The 20,806-nt window shown below is 41.3% G+C and overlaps 1 protein-coding gene across 5 annotated transcripts in view; it reads right to left on the minus strand.

Moving 5' to 3' along the window:
• Positions 1–20,576, minus strand: part of LPIN2 (lipin 2) — a 96,255-nt gene extending 75,679 nt beyond the window's left edge. For 2 of the 5 annotated variants that reach the window (XM_058556878.1, XM_058556877.1), the window contains exon 1: positions 19,861–20,285. In XM_058556878.1, the coding sequence (XP_058412861.1) occupies positions 19,861–20,163 (303 nt within the window). In that variant the 5' untranslated portion in view covers positions 20,164–20,285. Of the gene's footprint in view, positions 1–5,413; positions 5,586–19,860; positions 20,286–20,419 lie in introns of those variants that run through there. The other 3 variants (XM_058556880.1, XM_058556876.1, XM_058556879.1) reach the window with 3 other exon arrangements.
• Between the last annotated feature and the right edge of the window lie 230 nt (positions 20,577–20,806).

The raw sequence follows: 20,806 nt of genomic DNA on the forward strand, positions 1-20,806 counted from the left end.
AGAAAGGTTCCCCTCTTCTAAGGACACAGCACCACTGAATAAGTGTGACATTTTATTACAATTTATATTTCTTCCAGACTCAACATACTTTATAAGGCTCTCTGAGAAACAGGATATTTAGTTTGTGGAAAAATCATTAGCCTTTGCAACAAATCAATTTTACTCCCGTTTTTAATGTACATTTTAATCACAAAACTACTGGATGTGAAAAGGAATAAGCAAAGGTGATTTAAGCTAAATGTTCAGAGAAATTGTATGGGAAGCCAATATTTATATTGAAACCATATTAAAAAACACGTTACTGGCAGCCTAGCCTTATTTATCCAGGACTTAACTCTAACACACACTCTGGAGCTAGTCTTTTGCATATATTATCTCTGATCTACAAAACTTCTGTGAAAGACAGATTTGCTTTATCCCTACATTTTACAGATGAAGACACAGAGGCTCCGAGAGATACGTGCTATATCCAAGATCACCAGCTAATTTTTAAAAGTGTCAAAGCCAGGTTCAGACCCTAATCCACCTAGTTTCAAACCTCAAGATGTCTTCCACAGTAACTTCTAGGACTTAGTACTTAAGTTGGAACTCAGATGAAATGTGCTAGGTATTTTTAAAACTGCAAATATTATACAATGAATCTAAAGGAATAATATATCTAGGACTAAATTTAACCAAGGAGGTGAAAACATGCATATTTAAAATTACAAAATGTTGCGTTTTTTAAAATGACTTAAATAAACAGAAAGATATCCCATGTTCATAAATATGAAGACTTAATATTGTTAAAATGTCAATACTATCCAAAACAATCTACAGATTCAATGCAATCCCTATCAAAATCCAAACAGCCTTTTTTTGCAGAAATGGAAAGTCAATCCTCAAATTTATATGGAATTGTAAGGGGCTAAAATAATCTTGAAAAAAAGAACAAAGTTCCTGACTTCAAAACGTATTACAAAGCTACAGTAATCAAAACAGTGTGGTTCTGGCATAAAGATACATACAGACCAATGGAATAGAATTGAGAGTCCAGAAATAAAGCTAAACATCTATGGCCAATTGATTTTTGACAAGGGTGCCAGGTCCATTCAATGGCAAAGAATAGTCTCTTCAACAGATGCTGGACCTCTACATATAAAATAGTTAACTCAAAATGGATCAATGACCTAAATATAAGAGCGAAAACGGTAAAACTCTCAGAGGAAAACACAGGAATAAACCTTATGATCTTGGATTTGACAAATGATTCTTAGATATGACACCAAAAGCATGAGCAACAAGAGAAAAAAGTAAATAAATTGGATTTCATCAAAATTGAAACCTTTTTTTCACATCAAAGGACGTTATCAAGAGGGTGAAAAGACAACCTACAGAATGGGAGAAAATATTTGCAAATCATATATCTAATAGGAGTTTAATACCCAGAATATATAAAAAACCCCTACAATTCAACAACAAAAAGACAAACAACCCAGTTAAAATATGCGCAAAAGGCCCACAGCCAATAAGTACATGAAAAGATGCTCAACATTATTAATCATTAGGGAAATGCAAATCAAAACCATAATAAGATACCACTTTAGATCCACTAGGATGGTTGTAATACAAAGAAAAAGGAAAATAAGTGTTGGTGAGGACGTAAAAAAATTAAAACTTTTATGCAGTTGAAACCTGGTGAAAACATAAAATGGTGCAGCCAATATGGAAAGCAGTTTGGCAGTTCCTCAAAAAAGCTAAACATAGAATTACCATACAATCTAGCAATTCCAATCCTAGATATATATCCAAAATAACTGAAAACAAGGAATCAAACAGATACTTGTACAGCAATGTACGTGGCAGTATCATTTACAATAGCCAAAAGGTAGAAACAACCCAAGGGCCCATCAACAGATGAATGGATAAACAAAATGTAGCATAGACATACAATGGAGTATTATTCAGCCATAAAAAGGAATGCAGTTCTGACACAAGCTACAACATAGATGAACCTTAAAAACATTACATTAAATGAAACTAGCCAGACACAAAAGGACTAATATTGCATGATTCTACTGATATCAATATCTAGACTAAGCAAATTCTTAGAGACAGAAAGATTAGAGGTTACTAGGGGCTGTGGAGGGGGATGGGTATTAATGGTCAGAGTTTCTCTTTGGGGTTAAGAAAAAATTTTGGTAATCGATAGTAGTGATGGTTGTACAACATTGCAAATGTTATGAATGCCAATAAATTGTATACTTAAAAACACTTAAAATGGCAAATTTTATGTGTTTTACCACAATAAAAAAATGCAATGAAACTCTAATTGAAAGTTGAAGCAATGTCAATATGGCCCAAAGCCAGAAATGAGAAGATAGTTATTCTTAACTATAAATATCACCATCTTCTATTCCTACACTGTTACCAACTTGGTAAGTCATTTGAGCAAGTCATTGTATATCACTAGGCCTCAATTTTCTCATCTAAAAAATGAATTTCTAGATAATTTCTATGTACCCTTCCAGGTAAAACGATCTGACATGACCTAAAGTTTTCTGAGCATTTGACTCTACTAAAAAGAAAGCAATTAAGTATTTCCTACAACCTAGTTTTCACCATGAACATGGTGATCCTACAGCAATGACCCTCCAACAAAAAATAATGTATAAATTTCATTTTATGTATACCTATGCACAACAGAGAGAGCTTCCCCCTTAAGTCAAAACAATTACATTAGACCAAAACAAATTCACTTCTGATCTCAAATCAAATTCCTAACTAAGGTTTTAAGCAGACCTAGAAGTAACATTAGAGAATATATAGTCCAACAGTAGTTTGTGTCATTCTCATTTCTGAGAACCCAACTAAGCTCTCAAATGTACTCTCTTTACAGAAAATGTTCACACCAGCAGTATTCATTTTAACCCACACAACCATGCATATAATTTTGTGGTTTGAGGATCTGCTGCAACTCCTCTGTGGCTGGTATGTGGGCCTCAAGTAAGGAACCCCTGATTCCAATCTAAATTGCCATTTGAAAGATGAGAACACACAGGTACCGGAAAATTAAATTACTTCCCAGCCAAAGTAGATAAAACATGCTCAGTCTAGTCTTACATCATACCACAAGTCTTAAAATGAAATAGTACAGAATGTATATAAATGCATGCTGATGGTTCATTCTGGAAGGACAGTGCTATGGAAATATTCATTTAACATTTTCCAGTGCCTACTCCATGCCAGGCACCAGTACTGCCTCTAGCAGGCCCTGTATATCCCAAAACACAATGACAGTGTTTGTTTTTCTTCTTTTCAGATGCCTAGGGACGGTTTCTGAAAACAATTAACTTAGCTCAGGGAATCAGAGGGAAGCACAAGCCAAACCACCCCTAGACCTGCACCCTGCGCTTCCCCTGCTGATCTGTGTTACGCTCAGGCTCTCATAAGACAGGCCAGTGCTGGGAAAGGGCCACTGCAGGGAATGTTGGCCAAGCCATGGGGGTGACTGAATCCAGTCATAGTTTAGACCAAGGCTTCTCAGCCTTGCATAGTAACACTGGGGTCACATCATCCTTTCTGGGGTGAGGAGGGGTACAGCATCCCAGCCTCCCACCACCAAATGCCAGTTGCAACAATCAAAAATGTCTCCAGTCATTTCTGAGTGTCCCCTGGGGGCAAAATTTCTTCCAGTTGGGAACTACTGGTTTAGACAGATGGTGTGTGGCCCTGTATTTATATGCCTGTTCTGGCTGGGGCCTCACAAATGTCTTTTAAATTAATCACCTCTGAAGGCTACAATAAATCGAGTCTATTGATATGTCACTGTCTAAGATGTTATTAATATTTTCTTTCTGAAAGAACTATCTTTGAATTAAATTTAGGTGCTACACAGGGTAAATATCAGTATCATTACTATATGGTCACAACTAAAAAAATACAAAAATAGATATGATTCATCTCTCTGTCACTCATGACCCACCAGATGTTGCTCTGAATGACTTCTGGCTATTTTCAAAAACCTAATCTATCTTGAAGGGTAAAGATCTTCTACCACTCAGCATAAAGGATATATTTTGAGACTCTGAAAGCAATTTAAAAAGGAAGGGGTGTGTTAAAATGTTTTCGAGAATGACAGCATCATTAAAATGCATATATTGCCACTAAAGTGGGCAATGTACATTTGACTGCATAAGTTTTTAGTCATATTCCTTCACAGTTACATTTTTTTATAGGAGTACCAACAGTTTCCTTATTATCCATTTGCAATGAGAGCAAAACTGAAGAACTTGAGGTAATTAGATCTTATGCGTAAACTTTAGACTTATTAATAACGTCTCATCTGTTATTTATTTATTTATTTTGTGGGGAAGATCAGCCCTGAGCTGACATCCATGCTAATCCTCCTCTTTTTGCTGAGGAATACTGGCTCTGAGCTAACATCTATGGCCAATCCTCCTCCTCCCCCACCCTGCCAAAGCCCCAGTAGATAGTTGTATGTCATAGTTGCACATCCTTCTAGCTGCCGTATGTGGGACGCGGCCTCAGCATGGCCGGAGAAGCGGTGCGACAGTGCGCGCCCGGGATCCAAACCCGGGCTGCCAGTAGTGGAGCGTGCACACTCAACCGCTAAGCCACGGGGCAGGCCTTCATCTGTTATTTAAACAGTAATATTTTTCATCATGAAAATTGTCCATCAATTATCATCATCTATCACCTCCATCTCAGTAGGCACTGTGAGGCTGCAGGAAAGAAATGACTACTTGCTCATATTCCTGGACGATATGTATGTACCTATCTTTCTATCGAATATCACATACATACCCCAGAACAATGGAACCACACCCCATTCCCCACTCCTCTCCACCACACACAGAAAGCATCATGAGGTTTTACAGAGACCTTGCCATGGACATCAAGTTCTCTAAACCTTCTAGGAACTCCACAGCTGACTATAAACTTTAGTATAAGAAGCGGCAGATTCAACGCTTCACGAATATATACACTTCACTTTTGAAGGCATGTATTTTTCTAAACCTAACCGAAATTCAAAGCAATATTAGCAAGATCAAAACTACAGCAATCACCTTCAGGACATCACCAGGAACGCCAAGCCACTGTACCGTGCTTGTAACCCTCCAGTGTGCCATGGTGAAATCAAGACAATGCCACAATTCTAGTTAGAAGCTTACTTCTGCTGCATTAACAACTTCACCAACCTCATATACTGCATCAGCCATCTTTTAATGACTCCTATAGGTAGACAGAAAGATGTTCCTTGATTACTAGCAGCACAGTAATTCAAAAAAAGGAAACAAACAAGAGAAAAAAATAAGTACCAATCCATCAGTTTACTTAATTGATGTCATACAAGTGACCGGGAGAATTCCTCAGTTTCCACGACACACAATCACTTTTTTCAAACACCTACAATCTCTCTTGCATTTACTCTCAGGAGGAAGTCTTTTGATCAGGAAGCACAGATTCACCACTTCACTCTTCTCTTTGGAACTGCCTGGCTCTGTGTCAGTTAAATAGAACATGGCGACCATGAGGCTGAGAAGCAGGGGTGTGAACTCCTGTGCGGCCATGCAGAGGTCCCGCTCCGAACTCCAGGCATCCCATGCCGGTGTCTGCAGAGGATCCTGGGGAAACGGGGAGAGGCCGTGGAGACAGGTGAGAGTCTTCCACCAATGCCAATTAAAACACAGCTCGAATTTCATGCCCTGCTTTATTTTGCACAGTGCCTACTGGGACCCCAGTAGAATTTTCAGAAATGTTAGGAGGAGGACCTTCCTTTCCCAGCTCTGGGAGGACATCTGGGTGGATAAAGGGAGAGGCTGTGGAGACAGCAGCTGTCACCAACTGCACCGTGGCTGTCAGCGCCACCCATCACCCCAGTTTGAGCTGTGTCCTACTTTTACGCAGCTTTGTAAAACAAATGCAAGGTAAGGCTGCACCAGTGTGTTATCACAAGCTGACCCACACACTCAGCTACTTCAGCAAAAGAGAAGGACTTCCAAGAGCAACAGCAAGTCGGTGAGGCAACATTTGGAAGGTTGGAAAATAAAGCCTGTTTCACTCACTGATCTGTTCAAAAGCAGCATCTACTTTGATGTGCCAGACACTATTCGACTCCAAAAGCTGGGATCAAGCAGTGAGCTTGGCTGACGAGGTACCTGCCCTCATAGCACTTAGATTCTAATGAGGGAGAGAGACAAAAAATAAAATTCTAGACGGGGTAACTATTACGACATAAATTAAAGACGGTGATGCTGCCAGAGAGTGAGAGAGGAAGGACAGGAGGGGGCTACTTTAGGTAAAGGGATTAGGGATCCAAAAACAAGAAAATCTATGCCAGAACTTAAACAGACTCCAGAAAGGCTCACATCTGAAAAAGAAACAGAGTACATTTAACACAGGAGATGGAGCACAGGAACCTGGCTGATCATGTTCACAGAACTACGCCACGATATAGTGAGGGCTCACTTTCTCACAAGACACTGCTGCTGTTCCTTCTTTAGTCCTTTTGCCAACCTTCAAGTTACTTTAGAAACAAAGCAAAAGCAGAAAATGAGATGACTCAGATACTGTTACTAAACATTCAGGAAACCAGCAGAAATTTTAGTAGTCACACAAGTCTGAACAAAAATCTCCAACTGTAATCTAAAAATTACTTCCTGAGAGTTGCTTTTTGATCTTCAGTGGAGACAGATGTGACTAAAAGCATCTTTAAAAATATTACACTAGACATTCTGTTAAACACAGAGGATACCACACACTTCATCTTTATTCCCCCTTGAAACTCACTGTTATGAGTTGAACTGTGCCCCCCAAAACAAGCTGAAGTGCTAACCCTCAATACCTCAGAATGTGACCTTATTTGGAAAAAGGATCTTTACAGACATAATCAAGTTAAAGTAGGGTCATTAGGGTGGGCCCTAAACCAAAAGGACTGGCTTCCTTATAAAAAGGGGAACTTTGGACAAAGAGACACACAGGGAGAACACTACATGATCATGAAAGTCAAGATCATGGTGCTGCATCTACAAGCCAAGCAACGCCAAAGATGGCTGGCAAACCATCAGAAACTAGGGGAGAGGCATGAACAGATTCTCCCTCACAGCCCTCAGAAGGCACCAACCCAGCTGACCCCTTGATCTCTGACTTCCAGTCTCCAGAACTGCGAGACAACACATTTCCGTTGTTTAAGCCATTCCGTTTGTGGTACTCTGTTACAGCAGCCCTAGCAAACTAATACACTCACTCACGTTAACAGGAGAGGAATATAAAAGGGGTAACTCACAAAGATAATGGTTAGAGAAAATGACAGGAAATGAAAGAGGTCAAGTTTTTGAAAGATGAGAAATGGATGGAGGGAAAAAAAAAAGGAGGACCAGAAAGGAAGGAAGTGCTCAAAACAAAAGCCCACATTGGTGGAAGTATGTCAAAGAAACATGACAACTACAAGAAAATTTCCGTAAGTCAAAGACATGGTTTTCCAAATTGAAAGTTCCCACCAAGTGCCCAGCACAAAAGATGGAGATCCCTGCACTGCTGTGGGCTCCACCCAAAGGCAGCAGCGACAGAAAGAAGCCAACAATGTTAAAGGCTCCGCGGTTTAAGGGCAAAGGTTTCAGAAATCGCCAAGTGGGCATGGCTACCCAAGCAGGACACAAAGCACGCTTTCAGAGGTACAGCATCCCACTGCCACCACCGCCCGAACTGTTCATGTGGACACACAGCTGCAGATGATTCCGCTTGTGGGGTGAAGCCTCACCAGACCTGAGAAGCACCTCCTGCAGTCTCTGGGAGTTTTTATCTCCTTCTGATGTGTAGAGACTGGTGACATAACTGTCTGCCAGCCAAGTGTGAGCGTACAAAACAAGGCCAGTGACCCCAGGTGAGGAGGGCACTTCCCAGGTGCTGCCTGACCGTGAATGGTCCAGGGACCAAGGCTGCAAACCACAAAGGAAGGCACTTCATCAAGAGATGAGAAAATAAGAGGTGAGACTTCAAAAACAGATAAAGCAAAGGTGCTAAAAGCAACTTGGGAGAAGGGGAAAGGATAGAAAGAGGGAGAAGGAGAGGGAAAGACAAACAAAGAAATTACAAAGCTTGGAACTTCTCAAAAAAAGCAATTTCTCAAAAGTAACAACTCAAAATTCTGAAGGAATTCTAGCGTTTTATAGCCAGTCTATCAATCAGAGGCTAGGAGAAAGAAATTTCCAGACTTGTAAAGTCTCACAGGATGGACCTCCAGTGAACCCTTTCTCAAAAAGCTACAGGAGGATGTGCCCCAAAATGAGGAAGCCTGCCAGGAGAGAGGAAGCTCTAGGCAAGAACATAGGTGAGGAATTAATGGGATTCAGCTGAGGTGCTGACCGCACTGAGGAGTTCTGTAGTTCTGTCAGCAATCGGGGGCCTACATTTGTGATAGATACTGAGAAACGTAAGCCAACAAAACAATTAACTCCAGAGAAAATAAAAACTTGAACTGGTAAAGAAATAAAATCAATGCACATGCTTAGTTTTGAATAATATTTAGTCACAAAAACAAACACTCAATATTGAGAAAATAAAAAATGATACAATTATATTGGGAGGATAGAAAGAAACATATGTGAGGAGGATTATATAAGAGATGAATCCTCACCTTGCACAGTAGGAAATCCATAGAGATTGTCTAAAATTGAAAAACCAAGCTATAGGTGAAAAAGATACAAACATGGAGTTAAATCCCACAAGCAACAGGTAAAAGAGCTGAAAGAAGTTGCTTCTGGAAGCAGTAATCCACAGTGAGGAAGACACTGCTGTTTTTCATTATATACCTCAGAGGACTATTTGTATTTTTAAACTATATATAAAAAATAATATACTTTAAATTTTTAAAGATGAAAAGAACTATTATGTGATACTGCTTTCTGAAAAAGAATCATATGTAAGGAATGAAAACTACTAGGGAAAAGAAAAAATGAACACCAAGGAAATATAAGCATTGTGGGGTTTTTGTTTTGTTTTTAATTAGGAAAAGCTCTTTTGCAACTCTCAGTATCAGCATCTGTGGTCCATTTGAGCTTTAGGTATGTCTCATTGAGAAGCAAAACAAACGAACCAGGAAATTTAAATACAGCAAAGTTCCTATTAAGTTATCCAGTTCATTCACTCGGGGCAGGGCAATGTCCTAACACACAAGGCCTTTTCCACTATGGCAAGGATACCTGTAAAAGATTTAGCCAGCATTTAAAAGGATGACATTCAGAAGATTAAAAAAGAAAAAAAAATCAGCCACCATAACAATACAGGTATATTTGTATTTTTCAACTAGTAGAGAATAAAATTTCACATAGTTTTATAATCTAAGGATATTTTAATAAAAATCAATTATTACAGTTTATAGATAAATGTTAATTACTTAGAGACTTTATGAACTAGTAAACAAAAGAATTTTTTTCTTTTATTTAAGCATTCCCCTGCACTATATATATATTTATATATATATATATATATAAACACACACACACACACGGTATAGAAGACAGCTCTGCTTTGTAGATACTAAGATAAGGCTCTCCTATAGGCCTGGACAAACAAAATTCATAGAGCCGAGATCAAAATCACAAGATTTAAATTTATAAACATATATAGTACATAAGATTTATATACAAAATTGCTAACTTATAAAAGTATATTTTCTATTCTGACACTATAAAAATAAGAAGTTCTAGGTCAAGGAAGAAATTTTAAGTAAGTACATGAAGCAATCTTTTTGTGTGTGTGAGATCAGCCCTGTGCTAACATCTGCCAATCCTCCTCTTTTTTTTTTTGCTGAGGAAGACTGGCCCTGGGCTAACCTCTGTGCCCATCTTCCTCCACTTTATATGGGACGCCGCCACAGCATGGCTTGCCAAGCAGTGCATCGGTGCGCGCCCGGGATCCGAACGGGGGAACCCCGGGCCACCGCAGCGCAGCAGGCACACTCGACCGCTTGCGCAACCGGGCCGGCCCCCTCATTTTTTTATTTGAGATAAACATCTTTCAACTAAACATCATATTCTCATGTGAAAAATATAAGCACAGAAGCTCTCTCTAAGTGATTTCCTTTGACTCACTTTCAATCACTCATGCAGGGCTCCCTTCTGAAGCCCTCCCTACCCCAGTTTCATAAAATTCTGCCTCACAGAAGTAGACTGACTTAATTACACTACAAGACTACAAGCTACTTCAGGGCAAGAGGGGTGTTCTATTCCCCTTTTTGCCCTTTGCCCCTTGACTCTTGACACTGGGGTCTCTTGTTTGGTTAGAGCTCCTAGCCTGCTGCCCCGCCCCTGGACCTCCAGGCAGCTGGTGGCTCTGGTCTAATACACAACCTCATCTAATCCTCAGAACCAGCCCAGAGTAGGTACTGTTATCTCCATGTTACAGATGAGACAACTGCGTAAACTACATACCAAAAGCGTACACGTGAATTTGGGAGTTCCTAAAGGTCTATGAATGTATTTCAGTTTAATGAGGGGTTCGTCTGCATTGAAGAGTTGATACATACCAAATCATTTATTTATTCGATTACAGTAAGTAAAACACAGCATTAAAACTCCATTAGAGAGGATCTTGTACACAGATGTAGTTATCAAGTGAGTCAAATGATATAGTGAAGAAAGTACTAGTTCAAAAAAACCAATCTGTTCAGAAATTCAAACTCATGTACTCAACCATATTAGAGGTTCAGGTGGCTCCCCACAATGTGATGGGACAAGGATTCCTGTACCGATAAGAGATTAGAAGCTCCGTCCAATGTTGTAACTCAACACTCCTCACACAGTCCAGTCCCACGTAACCCAGGGGTTACAGAGCACACTTCTCCAATCAGTAATGGTCAAAACTACCAGTGAAACAACTACAGCAAAGTTGCAGGGTACAAAATCAATCTACAAAAATCAGTTGCATTTCTATATGCTAATAATGAACTAACAGAAAGAGAGCTCAAAAAGATAATACCATTTACAATTGCATCAAAAAGAATAAAATACCTAGGAATAAATCTTACCAAGGAGGTGAAGGACCTATACAATGAGAACTACAAGACATTATTGAGGGAAATCTACGATGACATAAAGAAATGGAAAGATATCCCATGCACGTGGATTGGAAGAATAAACATAGTTAAAATGTCTATATTACCTAAAGCAATCTACAGATTCAATGCAATCCCAATCAGAATCCCAATGACATTCTTCACAGAAATAGAAAAAAGAATACTAAAATTTATATGGGGCAACAAAAGACCCCGAATAGCTAAAGAAATCCTAAAGAAAAAGAACAAAGCAGGAGGCATCACAATTCCTGACTTCAAAACATACTACAAAGCAATAGTAATCAAAACAGCATGGTACTGGTACAAAAACAGACACACAGATCAATGGAACAGAATTGAAAGCCCAGAAATAAAACCACACATATACGGACAGCTAATTTTCGACAAAGGTGCTAAGGACATGCAATGGAGAAAGGAAAATCTCTTCAATAAATGGTGTTGGGAAAACTGGACATCCACATGCAAAAGAATGAAAGTGGACCATGTGCTATCGCCATTCACAAAAATTAACTCAAAATGGATCAAAGACCTGAAGGTGAGACCTGAAACTATAAAACTCATAGAAGAAAACATAGGCAACACACTATTTGACATTGGGTTTAAAGGAATCTTTTCGGATGACATGCCTACCCAGACTAGGGAAACTAAAGAAAAAATAAACAAGTGGGACTTTATCAGACTAAAGAGCTTTTATAAGACAAATGAAATCAGAATCGAGATGAACAACCAACCAACCAGCTGGGAGAGAATATTTGCAAAACATACATCTGACAAGGGGTTGATCTCCATAATATATAAAGAACTCACACAATTGAACAACAAAAAAACAAACAACCCGATCAAAAAATGGGCAGAGGAAATGAACAGACACTTCTCCAAGGAAGATATACAGGTGGCCAATAGGCACATGAAAAGATGCTCAACATCACTAATCATCAGGGAAATGCAAATCAAAACAACACTAAGATACCACCTCACGCCCGTTAGAATGGCTATAATCACCAAGACAAAAAACAACAAATGTTGGAGAGGACGTGGAGAAACAGGAACCCTCATACACAGCTGGTGGGAATGCAAATCGGTGCAGCCTCTATGGAAAACGGTATGGAGATTCCTCAAAGAATTAAAAATAGAGATGCCCTATGATCCAGCCATCCCACTACTGGGAATCTATCCAACGCACCTGAAATCAACAATCCAAAGAGGCTTATGCACCCCTATGTTCATTGCAGCATTATTCACCATAGCCAAGAAGTGGAAGCAACCTAAGTGTCCCTCGACTGACGATTGGATTAAGAAAATGTGGTATATATATACAATGGAATACTACTCAGCCATAAAAAAAGACAAAATCGTCCCATTTGCAACAACATGGATGGGCCTGGAGCGTATTATGTTAAGTGAAATAAGCCAGAAAGAGAAAGACAAACACTGTATGATCTCACTCATATGTGGAATATAAACCAACACATGGACAGAGAAAACTGGACTGTGGTTACCCGGGAAGTAGGGGTGGGGGGTGGGCACAAGGGGTGAAGGGAGTCATATATGGGGTGATGGACAAACAAAAATGTACAACCCAAAATTTCACAATGTTAGAAACCATTAAAATATCAATAAAAATCAAAAAAAAAAAAAAAAAACGGGCAGAGGACACGAACAGGCATTTTTCCAAAGAAGATATACAGATGGCCAATAGGCATATGGAAAGATGTTCAACATCACTAATTATTAGGGAAATGCAAATAAAACTACAATGATATACACCTTAAACCTGTCAGAATGGCTATAATTACCAAGACAAAAAATAACAAATGTTAGAGAGGATGTAGAGAAAAAGGAAGCCTCATACACAGCTGGTGGGAGTGCAAACTGGTGCACCACTATGGAAAACAGTATGGAGATTTCTCAAAAAATTAAAAACAGAAATACCTTATGATCCAGCTATCTCACTACTGGGTGTGTACCCAAAGAACTTGAAATCAACAATCCAAAGAGATTTATGCACCCTTATGTTCATTGCAGCATTGTTCTCAATAGCCAAGATGTGGAAGCAAGTGTCCTTCAACTGACGAATGGATAAAGAAGATGTACTGTGTGTATATATATGTATATACACACACACACAATGGAATACTACTCAGCCATTAAAAAGACAAAATCGTGCCATTTGCAACAAATTGGATGGACCTTTAATATGATGTTAAGTGAAAGAAGCCAGACAGAGAAAGACACTCATATGTGGAAGATAGACAAACACATGGATAAAGAGAACACATCAGTGGTTACCAGAAGAGAAGGGGGTTTCTGGGTGGGCGAAACAGGTAAAGGGTCACATATGTATGGTGATAGATAAAAATTAGACTGTTGGTGGTGAGGATGATGCAATCTATACAGAAACTGATATATAATAATGTACACCTGAAATTACATTATCTTATAAATAATTATGACCTCAATTAAAAAAATGCAAACAAACAAACAAACAAAAAAAACTACCAGTGAAAATCCTTGAGGAAGGTATCACATTGGTTACTGACATACCATGTCTCAAATAGTCCGAGCCATTTCTCCTCCCCAACGTAAAAAGAATCACCTTCCTCTCAGGCTGACACTGACAGCAATACTTAGCCAGAGTTTAAGAGCCCTGTTTTAAACACTCGATCCCGACTCAGCCCAGCGATGTGCTTGTCCTGTGGAAGGCAGGCGAGGAACATCAGCTTCACTCATCCCAGAGAGCGCACCAAGCAGGCGTGCTGGGGCCGAATCACCTCCACTATTTTCTTGGCTGGTACTCCTCTCCCCGGCATAATTGGTTTTGCACAAATAAGTGATTCAGAGAAAGCCAAGACTCCTATACGGCAGGTGCTTTCTCTTAGCAGTTTACAGATGCTGACACTAAGTTCTCCAGTTCTACCTAATGAAGCCAAAACAAAACCCTAAAATTGACTTAGAAATGTCAAATAGATGCATGAGAATTAGTCTTTGGGCAGTGTGGTGGCATGGGAGCAGGGGCAATGAAGCAAGGTCACTGCCACCACACGGTTGGCTGCCTCTGACAAATCTCTTTCAGCTTCAGTGTCTTCACCTAGAAAATGGGGCTATTAATCTCTACCCTGCAGGGTTGTCGCGACTCTTAAGAGATAACTGATATAAAGCACAACACCTAGCCCAAAGAAGGTGTTCAATCATGTAACTGTAATAATAATGACAATCTTTTACAAACATTTAAACACTTCCTGGAACTACTTAGTGTTTCTAAAAAGCAGGCACCAGCACCATTTTACGGGTTAAGAGTCTCAGTGGACAGAGTAGATATTCAAGACCCCAAAATTCCAAATTTTTACTTTTCAAATAAAGTTACATGGGCAAGTTATTTTGAACTGGTTGAGCCAGTTAGAAATCCTACAACAAAGGATTAGTCCTTTCTTATAAAGCAATTTTTTAATATACATTTTAAGTTATAAAACAGAGCTTTGTCTCAAGTAATACTTCCCTAAAAAAGTTCTGTTTCTGTATAGTTCATAGGCAAGTAGATCATGGCTATAATGGCAAATAGGTACCTATTATTAATCCAAAAAATGTTAAGAGATTTCACAGAAATATAATAAGTGGGCAGATGCTTTGGAGTGTTTTACAAAGAAAAAAATAACTCCACTTAGCACCCTAAAGCAAACAAAGAGTATATTCCCTATGGTGCTTCAGTAAAACTCACACATTCCTTGACTTGTGTTGGTTCAAAAGAAAGGCATATCACTTTACAAGGATCAGAAATTTACAGACTCAGCTGTTGGGAAAAACACCATACCACAAGTCAAGGAGAGCCAATTCCAAGTTCTTATTCACATGAACTATCTGGTGGTTTTGCTGGCTCATAGTTGATAACAATACAAAACCATATACAGCCATGGGCGGCCTAACGACGTTTCTGTCAATGACGGACCACACAAATAACCATCGTCCCATAAGATTATAATGGCGCGCAGCAGGCTATACCATCTAGGTTTGTGTCAGTACACTCTATTGGACGCAATTGTGGAACGACACATTTCTCAGAACATATCCCCATTGTTGAGTGACGCATGACCGTAATCAAATTATCAGATGACTTTATATTAAATTGATTATGTCCAAATACCTTTTAAGGGCTCTTCACATTCTGGACACCTCTATTTTAGAATGAGTTAAACACTACATCTCTAGTTCATCTGGCCGCACCTACATTGCCAGGAGCAATAACTGTCATATCACAATGCACTGAATAAATCAGAACCATCCTGGCCATTGTACAATTCCACTGTCTATTCAGAGGTATAAAAATGTCTTTTAAGTAGGTTTTGATTCCAGATTAACCAATGAACTTTTGGTTTCTAATTATGATACTTTCTTTGTATAAAAAAGAAAACATCTCACTATAGATTTAAAAACAGATGTTTGAATCAATTATCCCTTCCATTATATTTCAGAAATAGGTAAATGCAAAAATTCAATCAGTCACTAAAGTAGTTGCTTGGTACCATATGCTTATCTTTTTTCTTGCAGTAAAATCACTAGTTCCTACTTTAGGGTTTCTGAAGGATGTATCTTATTCTCAGCTTCCCCTCTTCGTTTAATTACATAGTTATAACCACCAAAACCAAACAATTTTTACACCTAGATACTGGTATCCCTTCTCTTTGAAATATTAGTGTCTTTAATCATGTTTCTTAAACTTTTCAAATCCATGTCCCTTTACACCCCCTACAACGTTACCTAAAATTTCAACTAAATTAACAAGTGATCAAAAAAGTTAAAAATCACAACAATGGGAGAGAGCACATCAGACCTTCAAAAAGTTTCCAATGCACTGCAAATATCAGGTCCCCAGAGCCGCTCTAGCTCACCCCACTTGAGCTCTTTCTGGACATCACCCTATGAAGGTCGCTTCCTCTCTCTCCCCTTCATAGCTACCCTAAAATCCACAGATCCTCTGTCCTCATTACCATACTCCAAAGGTGCCCAGGTTTAAACGTTCCTTCCTCCCCTCCTCCAATCCTACTTTCTCCACTAGAATCTGACAAAGCTTGAGGGCTAGCTTCTTGTTACTCCCACTCAGCACTCGGCATCTCTCCCCCACTCCTCCCCCTGGTGCAGCATTTACAGAAAGCAAGCGAGGCAAGCTGGCACTGCCCACAGGCCAGAGGGAATGTCTGAAAATTGAGGAGACAAGAGTTATTTTCTCTAATACTAATTAATAGCTAGAGGAAAGCCACAGATGACTTGAGAGCAAACACCAAGTAACACAGAGAACACAGAATAACACAATAGCAAAGCATGTAAAGGGCATGTAAATGGGCGTGCCTCCTACAGCTGAAACTAATCAAGGAAAGCGCGTATTAAAGAAAAGGATTAAATGTTTGGGGCAGGTGGAAATGGTAGGGAGAAAACAGAAATGAGAAAACTGAGATGGGAAATTTAGATTTGCTAAAATAGGTGCGAATGGATCATTGTAAATTCCCAAACAGGAAAGACACAAAAGATGCTACGAGTTGAAAACAACTTAGAATTTATAAATCACTTTGAATTTCATTTATACTCTGCCTGGTTGAAAAAAATAATTTGAGGCAGTTCACACAAACACACATATTACTAAACATTGAAATTAAGATAGGGGAATTCGTAAAAAAGCAAATAAGGCTATGAAATGGAAAAAAAGCAACAGACTCAGTTACTGTTCACAAAATTAACTATACAAGACTTTCTAAACTGTTCAAAAAGTCAGATAAAGACAATCCACCAGCTACCTGAACATCACAAGGTATGCTTTTCGGTGAGCCAGTGTTTCTCCTCCAAAAAAAGTAGAAAAGCCTAACTTGGATAGTTCACGTTGAAAATACATGACACTACAGACAGATATAAACACCAAATAATCAAGCTCTAAATTTAAAGATTACAAAATAGGTACCACATTCCAAACGGATTTTTAAAAGATCACTTTCTAGGAGCCATTATGTAGTCTCTCAAATGATATATTTGACCTAAATAATCTAAAAATAATTCTAAAAGATCCCACTTTTAAGAATCATATAAACCACCCTGCCTTTCAGCCATACCCTCTTTGTACAGAGGTGAAATGAAAGTAGGAAAAAGAGCTGATGCTGTAACCATACTGTTACCCTTTACAAGTTAAATGAATTTTGGCTCCTTTCTTCATTTCTTAGTAACAATTTTAACACCAATCTAAATTAAAAAATAGGTTTACTAAAATTTAGCATTCAAAGTCTTTAGAGAAAAAAGAACCTAAACTGCAGTCAGTGAATCAAATTAAGAAAAAATGTATACTTTATCATCATTCTAATCCCAAAAGTCACACTAAGGGCTTTATCTTGCATTGCAGCACAGTTTCTCTCCTAACGGATTCTTTTCTCTTCTTCTTCCCTCTTGATAGAATAAAAACTTAGAGCAAAATTATCCAGTCACAGGATTTCAGAGTAGAGGCAGACCATCTAGGCCAAGCTTTCTGCTGTCAATCAGGAGCAGGGCCACCCAAGGTGAGGACAACAGAAGCTGCAGTGGCCCCACTACACACAGGTTCCCAGTGACTCTGAGAGGTGCTCAGCTGCTTCATTGGGCCCCCGGGGGTGTGCGACTTTCCCTCCACATTTGTCTTGATGAGTAGAGGACTGTACACATGTCAAGTGTCTGTGTTAGTAATAGTGTGTTACCAAAATAAACAATCAAGCTGATGGCAGGGGAGGTGGATTCCAAAAATCAAAAGCTAATTGCTAGCAAAGCCACCAAGACAACTTCTTATTCAAATGCTTTATTACTAGGACAGACCATAAAGCTTACTGCTCCAGCCTGTAATAAATACCTCAAAGTTTTAATAAGACATAATCTATATAGGAGTCCGATGCCTGGAGGTTCTGCCCACCAACTTGTGAGCTGTTTCATCATGAAGATAAATGATAGGTAGAAGACTCTGGGTGCTCAGCCAGACAGACGTATAACAACCTACTTATACATGAAGGGAATAAAACACATAAAAACAGGCTTTCAAAAGGTCCCACACCACTGCCTAGCAATGTTGGGCAAGTCAATATGCACACACGTCCACGCACACAGTGACAGCCACTGGGGTCAGAGCAAAAGGAAAGGATGTAAATTCAAGGTGGGCAGGCTTAAGTCAGACTTAAAGAAAAACTTCCTGAGTCAGGTTGCTAAGCACCTAAGGGAGGTAGCGAATCTACCTAATCTAACAAAACAAAGCTTCCAGCTAAGTGTTCCTATGATGCTAGATATGAGGAAATACCAAGAAGCATGCTCAGAGCAAACAGCTGTTGACACAGAGAACCAAGCTATATTTAAACTAAATATTAATATTTAAACATTGCAAACTGTTCACTGTAATGCTCATCAGCTTAATTTAACCTTTTATGACCTGTAACGTGTGGCACTGCCAGGATTATTCATTCAAAGCTCACAATTCAGGAAACGAGTGAACTCATTCAGGAAGTGCCACCGACTCCCAGGTCACCAGTAACGAGGCACTGCTTGCTGCTTCCTACCTTTATTCAACAGACCTCTAGGGAGGCTCTTCTAAAAGCCAGCTCTGTATTTGGTACCAGGCAGCTACCAGAGCCTGGCTTTCAAGGACCTGCAGTCCAGTGCAGGAGACAGTCCAGCCAGTAACCCAAAAATTACAATACAGGGTGATGAGTACCTTTACTGCAACAAGAATGCAGAAATAAAGGACACAGAGCCACAGCTGACTCTTACTTGCTTCTTAACAGAGGCTTTCCTACAGTGTTCAACGGTTTTCACATGCTCCTATTTCCAGTTCCTCTTAAACATAAAGCTTCTCTGTTGGTTCTCAACTGTGCCATCAAATATTAAAACAGAACCTTTCGTTCTGCTTCTAGCATTCTGTGGCCATCTCTACCAACATTCAGGCATGGAGATCCTGCAGTCTGATGTACCACAACCAACCGCACATTTAATTGGAGGGAAGCAGCCACCCACACTGTCCAATGTTCTTTCACACTGGCCTTGGGCTGTGATTTTTTATACTCTGGTCGAGTATGGCCTGAGGTTGACAGTGAGGATGCTACACGAGGGGACCAGTCCACCAAGGGCTAAGTCACCTGAATCCTTCCCCTGCATCTTGTTGTGGGCTCTGCCCCTCCCCACCCCAGCATCACCTGCCACACTTTTCATTCTTAAGACACTGAGAACAAGCAATATCACACCATCAATATATAAACCATTACGGGCCACTAAATTATTTGCAAATATTTCAAAATATATTTCAAAACTGACTTTGTATTGTCAAAGTATTACAAACTAGGCAGGCCAAGTTTTAATAAACAGTAACACCAAGCATCTCTACTGGGCAAAGAGCTTCAGCAGGGCCTGGCTTGACAGCAATGCAAAAGACTCTTTTTCAATTAAAAGAAGAAAAAGAAAAAAAGACTTGGAAAACTAATCCCCAAATATGCATTTAAAATTACTCAGTGGCTTGTTAAGTCATCCCTCAGAGTATTTCCAAATATTCAGAGATCCAGCGCTTTCTGAAAGGAAGGGTGATATTTGTGGTCCTGTTTCTCATAAGTATGCGTTCAAAACGTCATCCCAAATTTTCAATGGGAATACTCTTAATTTGTTCAGGCGAGTGGAGAAAATGGGTGACCGGCCCGGGTTAAAAGTTGAGAGCGAAGCCCTTCGTACAAACTGCATCTCAACATGTTCGATACAGAGGAGGGGTTGCGGAGGGGAGGGGGTTTGAGAAGAGAAGAACTACTCACATCGAGGATCCGGTCTACAACTTGGAGGCGGAGACGCCGGGCACACGAACCGCCCGGCAATAACAGCGACTGCCCAGCCCGCGCGTCCACGCGGGTCACGTGCCGGCGCCCCCTCCCCCAGGCCCGGGCGGGATGGAGACGCGGCCTCGGGCGCCGCTTTCCTCGCCGGGGCCGGCTTGGCCGAGCGTCTCTCCGGCCGCAGCTCCAACCTCCACGCCAGAAACCCAGGGGATCTGAAGGGACCATCGGCTCGGGCAGCGGCGGGGGCAGCGAGCTGTTCAGAGTCTCCACGTCCTCCCGCATGTACCCCCGCCGGCCGGCCCGGGCTCCGGCTCCCCCCGACCCCCCTGCGAGCCCGCCGCCGCGGCGCTGGCTGGAGCCGCGGCTACGTGACGGTGGCGGCGAGGCGGGCGCGGGCAGGGGGCGGCTCGGCCCCCCGGGTAGGGCATCCCCGCGACCACCCCAAGTTGGAGACATCCGCCACCCCCGAGCGCACAGACGCGACCCCGCACGGAGGCCGGCGCGAGGGTGCGAGGACCCCAGCCCGGCGCCCGCTTACCTGCGGCGGCTCGGCTCCCGGCGCGCGCGGGCGGCCGAGGGGAGGCGGCGGCCGGACGGCGACGGCCGGGGCCGGCCGGGGAGGGCGAGCTCGCAGGCGGTCGAGGGGGCGGGGCCGGCCGGGGGCGCGCGCGGGGCCCGGGCCCGCCGCCGCCGCTGCCTCGGGAGCCGCCTGGGCCGCAGCCGAGCCAGGCGGCCCTCATGAATGGGACGCGGCGGCGGCGGCGGCGGCGGCGGCAGCGGCCGAGCGGCAGGCGGCGCGGATGCCCCTCCCCCGCCACGTGACGCCGCGCGCCACCGCCCCCTTTCGGCCGCGCGCCGCCCTCGCGGCCTCCCTCCGGCTCCCGCGGCCGCCGGGCGCGCCCGCCCCGCTGCCGGTTTCCTGCGC

This window comes from Diceros bicornis, chromosome 16, assembly GCF_020826845.1.
Source record: "Diceros bicornis minor isolate mBicDic1 chromosome 16, mDicBic1.mat.cur, whole genome shotgun sequence".
NCBI classification, from domain to species: Eukaryota; Metazoa; Chordata; class Mammalia; order Perissodactyla; family Rhinocerotidae; genus Diceros; species Diceros bicornis.